The sequence below is a fragment of the Cebus imitator genome, unplaced genomic scaffold (assembly GCF_001604975.1).
Source record: "Cebus imitator isolate Cc_AM_T3 unplaced genomic scaffold, Cebus_imitator-1.0 Scaffold261, whole genome shotgun sequence".
Taxonomy (NCBI): Eukaryota; Metazoa; Chordata; class Mammalia; order Primates; family Cebidae; genus Cebus; species Cebus imitator.
In genome coordinates, this window is record NW_016107576.1 from 1,232,508 (window position 1) to 1,243,723 (window position 11,216).

The 11,216-nt window shown below is 40.5% G+C and overlaps 1 protein-coding gene across 1 annotated transcript in view; it reads right to left on the minus strand.

Annotated features, from left to right (window-relative positions):
* LPAR3 (lysophosphatidic acid receptor 3) overlaps positions 1-11,216 on the minus strand; it is an 84,840-nt gene that overhangs the window by 55,423 nt on the left and 18,201 nt on the right. The window contains exon 2 of the mRNA XM_017499833.2: positions 2,204-2,960. Coding sequence (XP_017355322.1) covers positions 2,204-2,939 — 736 coding nt within the window. The 5' untranslated portion in view covers positions 2,940-2,960. The remainder of the gene's footprint in view (positions 1-2,203; positions 2,961-11,216) is intronic.

The following is an 11,216-nucleotide window of genomic DNA, read 5'->3' on the forward strand; positions in this document are numbered from 1 at the left end:
CTCAACCTCAACCTCCCGGGTTCAAGCGATTCTCCCACCTCAGTCACCCAAGCAGCTGGGACTACAGGTATGCACCACCACAGCCAGCTAATTTTAGCATTTTTTGTAGAGATGGGATTTCATCATGTTGCCCAGGCTCTCCCTTTCTTTCTTAATTTTACTCCAGTTAGGCTCTTAGCTACACCAAATTTCACCATCTCAAGATCAGCACAAGTCCACCACTTTGCTAAGGCCAGCAACACCTGGTTTCATGCCACCTCTCAGGGGTACCAACACTGCTAATGCTTCCTCTCCTCGACTGCCTTCTTCTCTTGCTTCTAGTTCCCCAGAGTCTCCTGGGTTTTCCATTCCTTCTAGGGCTCCTCTGCTGGCTGCCCCTTGCCTCCTGACCTCCTTACATTGCAGTGCCTGCCCTGATGCTCCTTCCTTGGTCCTCTTCTCCTTCATATCCACATTCATGTTCATGGTGAGTTCATACAGTCCTGTGATTTAAAATACCATTTCTCCCTCCAGGACTATCAAATGTACATCTCCAGCCCAGACCTAAATCTTGAATTCCTGATTCATACATCCAGCTGCCCACTCAATAGGATTGGCATGCCCCCCTTAGGTGTCTTAATAGGATCCTAAATTTATCTTGTCCAAAACCAAACTCCTGATCTTCCCCTCAAACCTCTTCCTCTTTAGTCTTCCCCATCTTGGTTAATGACATTCCCGACTTTCATCTCCACCTCTTATCTTCCCTTCTACCTATCCATCAGTAAATCCTTTTAAAAATATCCAGAATCTGGCCAGGGGCAGTGGCTCACACCTATAATCCTAGTATTGTGGGAGGCCAAGGCAGGCAGATGGCTTGAGCTCAGGAGTTCAAGACCAGCCTGGGCAACATGGTGAAATCCTGTTTCTACAAAAATTAGCCAGGCCTGGTGGCATGGGCCTATAGTCCCAGATACTTGGGAGGCTGAGGTAGAAGGATTGTTTGGGCCCAGGAGGCGGAGGTTGCAGTGAGCTGAGATCGTGCCACTGCACTATATACTGGATGATAGAGCCAGGCCCAGTCTCAAAAAAAAAAAGAAATCCAGAATTTGACCATCCCCTTCAACTACCTTCTGGCCATGGTGATCTCTCCCAAGTACTGAAACACTCTACTAATCCATTTATGCCAGAGCTTGCAAATTTTTTTGTGAAAAATCAAAACTTGGTGATGACCTTGAGCAGTAGGATACAAACAACCCCCACAAGCTTAGTGTTCCAATAGTGGAATACTAGGCATAAGTAGGTTAAACAATTTTCCTGTTTTTGCAGTTTCTTAAAACAGCAGCCAGGAAGATACCATTAAAATATAAGTCAGACCATGTCCCTTGTTTAAAACCTTCCCATTACTTCTCATCTCACTTAGAGAACAGCCTGGTCAACATGGAGAGACCCTGTCTCTACTAAAAATACAAAAATTGGCCAGTGTGGTGGCACGTGCCTGTAAGCCCTGCTACTCAGGAGGCTGGGGCAGGAGAACTGCTTGAACCTGGGAGGTGGAGGTTGCAGTGAGCTGAGATCATGCCACCGTACTCCAGCCTGGGAGACAGAGTGAGACTTAGCCTCAAAAAAAAAAAGGAAAAGAAAAGAAAAGAAAAAAGCTGAAGTCCTTATAACCACATGACCCTACCATTATCTGAGCAGCCCACCCCCTACCTCATCAGCTCCCTGACCTCATCTTCCCCTATTCCCCCTGCTCACTCCATGCAGCCACAGTGGCATCCGTGCTGGTCAGGGCTCCTGTGCTTACCACTTCTCCTACCTGGAACACCCTTCCCCAGACACCAGTATGGTTCGCTCCCTGACTGCCTTCACAACTCTGCCCAAAAATCATGTTCCAGGCATCCCTCACAACACTTTTTAAAGGGCTAACAATACCTGCTTTGCTTAGCACTCCTCAGCTCCCTTCCCTGCTTTATTTTTCCTTCCTTACCTTATTCATTTTTCCATAGGAGACTCATCTTATTTTACTTATTTTGTTTATCCCCATTAGAATACTTATTTTGTCTTTCCTTATTAGAGTGTAAGTTCCAGATGGGTCACGATTTATGTTTCCTCTTGTTCACTGCTGCATTCTTACTGCCTAGTAAGTGCGTGGTACATCGCAGATGCTCAGTAAAGATTTGCTGAATGAACAGGAATGATGGCTTGCTTGGTTCCTCTTACCTACCTAAGACAGTCATCACTGTCTTCATTAGCTTCATGGGTGTCCTCCGGCGGCTGATGGACCCACTTGTATGCGGAGACAAGACGTTGGTTTTCCTCTTGACGTACATGTAGATCCGTAGATACACCACAACCATGATGAAGAAGGCCATGAGGTTGGACACCGTCCAGAAAACAAGATAACTCCTGCTGTAAATGGGGGCCAGGGAAGAGCAGGCAGAGATGTTGCAGAGGCAATTCCAGCCCAGTGTGGGGACTGCCCCCATAAAAATGGCAATGGCCCAGACAAGCAATATGAGCAGCGTCACCCTCTTTTTGGTCAGGTTGCTGTGGACCCGCATCCTCATGATTGACATGTGCCTCTCCACGGCAATAACCAGTAAGTTGGTCAGGGAGGCAGTCAAGCTAGTATCCAGAAGCCCCTGGCGGAGAAACCAGCGGTTGACAGTCAAAGTTTTTGAAACTGGGCCTGTGTTAAACATCAGGAATACATAGGCAATTCCAGCGAAGAAATCTGCAGCAGCTAAGTTAGCCAACAGGTAGTAGAAGGGGAAATGAAACTTTCTGTTTTTGATCACTGCTGCAATGACCAGAGAATTAGAAAAAAAAATAAACAGGCAGAAAAATGTCCCAACACACAAAACAATCACAAGCTTCGTTCCTGTCCACTCATCGACAGTATCAGTGTTGCTCCTATTATAAAAAAAGTCCATGTGCTTATCATAGTGACACTCATTCATTGTGGAGAAGAAGTGAACATCCTAGAAAGAAATTTAAAGAAGAAACAAATATCATTTGTAAAATGAGTCACTAAATCATCATTGCTATTTCTAAGCCCCTTCTGGCAACTCCCATCAATCACTTAAGGTCTCAGTGCAAATGTCCCTTGCTCCAGGACCCAGCCTCTGACCTCCTACCACAGCATTTAGCTCACATTTTCATTGTTTCCCATGCTGGGCTGCTCAGGTTAGGAGGGTGCATCTCTATTTTGTTCACCATTAAAACCAGTAATTGTTGACTGGCTGGCTGGCTGGCTGAATGAATGAATGCTCATGGAGGCTTCAACAGGGCAAATGTGCTGAGCCCTGCAATATCCACTCTGCACTGGTAACAGTTACAACACATTATGTCAATGCTTCCTCCTGGCTCCCAGTTTATTTCTTGTTTATGGATATGTTCATTGATCAAGGGGAGGTTGGTAATTCCAGGTACATTCTTTCCAAGGCAATGGGAGTTGAATTACCATTCACATAACCAAATGGATTCTCCAAGAGACCAATCGTCCACGACTTCTGATTTCACTCCTGATCCTCCTTAAGAGACAACTCTGATATTCATCTATTAAGCATATGATGCAGGGATGGAGACTTTGGTTCCAATATCCCCTTCCTTTACCTTCTGTTCACTTCTTCCGTATAGTCTCCTAACCCAAACTGTACCAATGTGAACTTGCTCAACACGGCAGCTGGTGGAGGATCGGGCCTCCATAGGCAAGACTGAGATTTGGAATTGGGGCAGATCTCCAACTCAATGTAAGAACATACCTACTAAGTGAGGGCATGTCCTTGGGACACTTTTCTGAAAGAAGACCCCAAACTGGGATATCAGGTAGACAGGGAAGACACTAATCCTCTCAGTAAAAGATCTCTTGAATCCCAAAAGTGGGGGATCCTGGCCAAGGAGGGGCTGGGCAGAGGCCCCACAGATGCCCATCTGTCTACATGTGGTGGGGAAAACCAAGTATTCTGCCTCACAGTGACATGGTCACAGTCATGAAGGGTCCTATGGAAGAAGATTGGGTTTAAGGCCAGGATTCTAGCTTCTGGGAAGAATGACCATCTGCTCCCTCACTGAGAATGAGGCTGCAACTTATTCTCTGGAGAAGCAGAGCTTCAGTCAGCCCAGAGACTGAGCAGCCCTCTAGGGGTGAACGAAGTGGCTGTGACAGTAAAAGCTAAGTAGAAGTCCCCAGGTTTTAAAGTTCCCAGAAATTCTAAAATCTAATCCCACAACCAGAATCAAGGAGACCAGATAATAATATTAAGTTGTACAAAATAGAAATACATCCCAGTCTTCTTTTTAATTTATATCTTAATGGTATAATAATACTTTTACATGAATTAGATACTGCTTTTCTGCCACAGCAAATGGGAGGTAAATATCATTTTATAAGCTTAAAAAACAAAACTGGGAGTAGTCTCAAATGGTTCCAGGGTCTTTCAATTACAAGAAAGACAAACGGTTTTCAATTACAAGAAAAGACAATGACAGTAGACAATGGTTCCAGTATCTTTCAATTACAAGAAAGGAAGACTCGATTTTCATAATGACAACATAAAAATTACTCTCTTTGGCAGACAGTCACCAATATTTAACTGTAAATATCAAATAAATTCATAAAATATCATAATTTATACTATATCATAATTTTACCAAATTAAAAATACAGAAAGTATAATTTTAATAGCTTCACAGTATTCTACTATAGGAATAGACCACACCTTACTTAACTAATCCTAAATACTGGACATTAGGGTTGTGTCCTATATTTCACTTTTATAAGCAAGGCTGCATTCTTGTGCATTAATCTCTATATACCTGGCCAATTATTTCTTTAGGAATAACCCGTAGATTTCAAATTGAAGTAAAGGATATAAATCTATTTAAGGGTTTCTGATACATCTTGTCAAACTGCACTTAAGAGATATCTTTTTGTTGTCGTTGTTGTTTGTTTGTTTTTTAAGATGGAGTCTTGTTCTGTTGCTCACCCAGGCTGGAGTGCAGTGGTGCAACCTCTGCCTCCTGGATTCAAGCGATTCTCCTGCCTCAGCCTCCCGAGTAGCTGGAACTACTGGTATGTGCCACCACACCCGACTAATTTTTGTGTTTCTGGTAGAGATGAGGTTTCACCATGTTGGCCAGGCTGGTCTCAAACTCCTGATGTCAGGTGATCTGCCCATCTCAGCTTCCCAGAGTGCTAAGATAACAGGTGTGAGCCACTGCACCTGGCCTGAGAGATCATATTTTTAACTCTACCAGCAGCATATGAGAGTTAAATATAAAGTTACTAATCTAGTGAAATTCAATTTAAATATTTAAAGAGAAATACAGCTTTCACCATGTTGAAAGAGGCCTGAGAGAACTTGTGAGACTCTTTTTGCAACACTACCATTCAAGGACACAGCATTTGCGCCCCTTCTGGAAGCAGAGACCAGGCCTTCACCAGACACCAAATCTGCTGATGCTTTGATCTTGCATCTCCCAGCTTCCAGAAAAGTGAGCAATAAATTTCTGTTTATTTATTAATTATCTAAAGTACTTTTGTTATTACAACAGGAACAGACTAAGACACTACATGGGAAATTTTAATAATACAATTATTATGTGTCTTTTCTAATCAAAAATAATGTATGTATTTTACTGTTACATGCTCTATATATCTAAAAGAAACACATTTCTAATTTTAAAATTCAGATTATCCTTGACTAATTTATTAAAAATATAAAGATGAACATGTCACAAAGACACTGGAATTAAGACACTACAATAATACTGCTCAAATTTTCCTAATTTTATTTTCAAGGGATCTTAAAATTTTAGTTTTATTTCTTCTGTTTGGTCAAATTTTTAATTATATCAAGCACTAAAACCTCAATGATTTTTACTTCAAAAATTTCCCAATTCAACTGTCTCTTGTCAAAACCAAAACGGTTTAAGACGTGTTTTGAGCAAAAATTGCCCTGAGACTGAGAAGCAATTTTGTCTTACAAAGTTATCACAGAAAAACTATGATTATCCAGAAGTCCCACTAAGCAGTGCTGTACCTTGGCTCCAGATCCTACTTTTGGGAGAAACAGGGAATGAGAGCAAAAAACTTCATATAGGAAATTGGTGAAAAAGATTCCACAGAATGGAATTCTATGCAGTCCATAAAATACATACTCATTATGAAGCTGCAATAATATAAGAAAAGGCCCATGTCATTACTTTAATATACAATACACATACAAAAATTTGTGTGTGTTAACTATATTAAATGACATATGCGTCATTACTTTAATATATAATACACATATAAAAATTTATGTGTGTGTTAACTATTTTAAATGATATAGAAAAAGATAATGAAAAAAATCTCGAAACGTGAATAGTTAAGAATGGTGGAACTGTGAGTCATTTTTTAAAAATTCTTTCCGCCGGGCGCGGTGGCTCACGCCTGTAATCCCAGCACTTTGGGAGGCCGAGGCGGGTGGATCACGAGGTCAAGAGATCTAGACCATTCTGGTCAACACGGTGAAACCCCGTCTCTACTAAAAATACAAAAAATTAGCTGGGCATGGTGGCGTGTGCCTGTAATCCCAGCTACTCAGGAGGCTGAGGCAGGAGAATTGCCTGAACCCAGGAGGCGGAGGTTGCGGTGAGCCGAGATCGCGCCATTGCACTCCAGCCTGGGTAACATGAGCGAAACTCCGTCTCAAAAAAAAAAACAAAAAAAAACAAACTAAAAATTCTTTCCAATTTTTTTTTTCATCTACTACATTTTCTGTAATAAGTAAATGAAGACTTTTAATCAGGAGCATATATTCTACTTAATGTATTCTATCTTTCTTCTACAATTATGGCTTTGAAAAATCAAAACTAATGTTTAAAGGAAATGCTTCAAAGATTTGCATACGGTCAGTCTATTCTTACCAGCACAGCATACTTTAGGGTTTTTAGGTGACAACAAAAATAAAATAGTTTTCTACTTAATCTTCACATAAACCAAAACTTGGCTTGCTAAACCCTGACCACACCAGGGCATAGCTTTCACCAATTCTCCTATAAAACATTTCCTAATGCTATCACCACAGATCTCCCCAGTACATAACATACTATCTACAGATCACCATATTGTCTTAGCTAGAAATTACCAAAACCTTTTAGCAAGCTTATAACAAATGACTGATTCATTATCTCCTGGCCTCTCTTAACCATTAAAACATGATTCTGTAATTTTCAACAAATTAATAAGTTACTTCAGTCCTAGCCTAAATGTCCCCTCCACAAAGATACCTTGTCTGACCAATTCAAGATAGCTCCGCAGCTCTCATTCTCAGAAAGTCCTGGTTTACCTCCATCAGAGCTACCCAGTTGCCTGTGACCCAATATTTTCTTTTGTGTTTAAGCATGTATTGTTCATCTCCCACCCCTAGACAATTCTACTCCAGCAGAGCAGGGAACTTGCTTATTATGCTCACCTCTGGAGCATCAGTATGTGTTGAATGAATGAATGAATCTCTGCCCTATGCTATCTTTTTCCATATCTAAAATGAAAAGTTTCTGTGAAGTGCCTTTGTGGACTTACACATCAATCACTAAACATGACAATTAGTGAGCTCTGTCACCTATTAACTAAGTGTTCTCAGGTATACTACTTAATATCTCTACATTATTATTACTATTTTTCATTATTAATATTTGAGTGCTTATTCTGTGCCAGGTGCTGAATTAAGCATTTTACATAAATTATCTCATGGAATCCTCCCAACAATGATGTAGTTACTACACTCATTTTACAGTTGAGAAAACTGAAGCACCCTTGTCTAAAGTCCCACAGCTAGAGATTCTATTCAGGCAGCCTCGTTGTACAGCCTGCATTCTTATCTGCAACACTGCTTTCTCTCCACAGGCATGTGAAATGCCAGACAGAACCAAGAACTATATTTATACATACAATAGTTACAGAGTTACCAAAATAGAATGATCTGATCAAATCACGTTAAAAGACTGCCCCATACTATAAAAAACTGGGGCCATTCTAAATAGCCTTTGGCCTTTTCTTTTTTTTCTTAAATAACCCTGAGAAGGATAGAAAAGATACTTTTCTGAAAGTATGTTTTCAATTTTTATGGTAAGTAGGATACAATATGGTCAATTTCAGGACCAGGTTAACACTGCTAAACTTTACTTCTGTCAAATCCCAAGCTGTTTTTTGTTTGTTTGTTTTTCTACTAAAGGTTTAGAGGGTTTGATAGTTCTAACCTAGAAACAAAAGATGCTAAACTTTGGAGCAATTACCACAACTTCAAACTTCAGTAATTTAAGACTTCATAAAATGATGGTTTAGAAAGTCTATATGTGGAATCCAAATGAAAACTTCATGAGCAAAGCTTTCATTTAGACTCTTCCAAACTTGCTTCCCTGAAAAAACGTCCAGCCAGCCCAGAATGTGGAAACAATTATGAAAATTAAGACATCTGAAAACCACTCAAGCAGCTTTTATTTCTAGCTACATCTTAGGAGACAAGTTGCTGCCTGGCCTTTTAGCTGGCTTTCAGTAACAGTTTCCTCTTCCTCCTAGGAAGAAGTATGATACATCAAAGACATAGTCAGTCGATACTGTGCACATCTTCTTCTCTATGGTTCACAAATGTAGAACAGTCCTCTCCTCTCAGGAAACCCCATCCAAATGGGAGCTGGATGTTAGGTTAGTTGGTACTCTAGCAACCAATCCTGGGTAAGCAATCACAGTCTGTTCATGAATTCCTTTTAATAATTCATGTTAATGGCAAAATCAGGATAGCATGGAAGATTTAAATCCACATGAAATCCCGGAGGTTCATTTTAGCCATTAGTTTCAAGACCTCTGCACTTGCCCTTCCTTCTGCCCAGAAGCCTTTTCCCCCAGATACCCAGGGGGCTCATTTCTCTACCTCATTCCTGCTTAAATTCACTCCCTCAGAGATCCCTTCCCTGTCACTCTCTAAAGAGCACCACATGACCTCACCCCCTGCTACACTTAAGCCATTTACCCTACTTTATTTTTCTCCACAGCATTTCTCCCTACTTCAACTATCTACTTGTGTTATGGTCATTCTCCCCAACTAGAAGGTATGCTTAGGAAGGCAGAGAATGTATGTCGTTACGGTGCCTGCAACAGTGCCCAGCACACATTAGGCACTCAGTAAATACTTGTTAAATGTAGAATTAAATGAAATATTCTTGTGTACTCATGACTACAGGCCCCATAACCTTTACCCAAAATGAGCATTATTACTTTATATTTCTGTATATTCTCTAATTTGGGTCTCATGAATCATTCATTCCCTGGGTAGACTTGGCTCCAAGTCCTGCAAGCTGAGAGGTATGAAGAGTGGGTTCCCTACCTCCAGAAAAGCAGCTCACCTTAGCAGACCAGTCAGGGTCACCCTGAAGGACAGTCCCACAATACAGAACTCTCCCTGTTAGTATGAACACAAGAAACAAAGATTCCTCTTTGAATAATACTTCAAAAGAGATAGGAACCCAATGGCCAAAGCTAGAACAACCCAAGCAACAAAATGAAGTGTATTGAATTATAACCCAAAGTATATAATCAACATCCATGAGTCCATACTGACATAAATGACTGAATAAAATAATAAATGGAAAGATGAGATAAATCTCTCAGGCAGAAGAATACCAAATAAACAATATAGATATTCCACCGTAAAGGAGGGGAGCACAGCTTCTTTATATGTAGACTGCACATAGGGGCCTCTTTCCAAAGAGCACAGTATGGAAATAGGGCTGGGAGGGGTTAGCGATGTCTCCGCAGAAAAACTTGACAAACACTACTTCAGGATAAGCAAAAGTAAACATGCTAATCAAAATGCTTAAAATTAATAGGATTTATGTATAATATAACTGCACATGGTCTATTATACAGGAAATAATCCTTAGGTCATTGTATAATCACATTTCAGTAGCTTTACTGTTTTTTTCTTTTTCTTTTTTTTTTTTTTTTTGAGATACAGTCTCACCCTGTCACCCAGGCTGTAGTGCAGTGGCGCGATTTAGGCTCACTGCAACCTTCGCCTCCCAGGTTCAAGCAATTCTCCTGCCTCAGCCTCTCAAGTAGCTAGGACTACAGGTGTGCGCCACCACGCCCAGCTAATTTTGTATTTTTAGTAGAGACAGGGTTTCACCGTGTTAGCTAGGATGGTCTCGATCACCTGACCTCGTGATCTGCCCGCCTCAGCCCCTCAAAGTGCTGGGATTACAGGCGTGCGCCACCACACCCGGTTGTAAGTAGCTTTACTCTTTGAAGGGGTTGAGAATGTCAACATCAACAGTGATTAATCATGTTGCTAGTCTGTAATCTTGATAAGATGTGTTACTCCATGATGGAGATCACAGAGTAAACTGCGATTTTTCCTCCCAAAAACCCATAGCCCCAGGCTAATCATGAGAAAAACATCAAACAAATCCCAGCTGGGTAACACTCTACGTTTCTGACCAGTACTTCTCAAAACTGTCAAGATGATCAAAAACAAGGAAAATCTGAAAAAACTGTCACAGCAAAGAGGAGCCTAAGGAGACATAATGACTAAATAGGATATGCATCCTGGGGGGATCCCGGAACACCGAAAGGACAGGGGTAAGAACTAAGGAAATCTAAACAAAGTAGGATTTTAGTTAATAATAACATATCCCTATCAGTTCATTAATTATAACAAATATACCACAGTAGTGTAAGATTTAATGATAAGGGATACTGTGTGTGGGAGGGGGTATAATATAGGAACTCTGTTCTGCGCTCAATTTTTCTGTATATAGAAGACTGCTCTGTAAATAAACAAATATTAAAAATAATGTTTAAAGAAGAGGCATGTTATTGACTCTACTACACTACAGTAATTTAAAAATAAATAAAGCCCTTGTGTTTCATAAGCAGTTACTTTACTCTTTGATATGGTAAAATAAACAGAGGAGTAGCAATTTGTTCAAGATTAAATTTAAACAGATATTGTCTGTAACTGAGAATGAGATGCCTCTGATATTTTTGGATAAAGCGAATATGTTTATCTTACCCTTGTTAAGGGTAGGGCTACAATTCTGTTTCCCTACCTTTATATTCTAGATCATTTCTCTGGAGAAAGCTAAACCCTTAGCGTTGCTAAAGTTTGGTTACGCTATTTCTTTTGAACAATTTATTATTATTTTTTTTTGAGAGGAGTCTCTGCTCTGTCACCCAGGCTGGAATGCAATGGCAA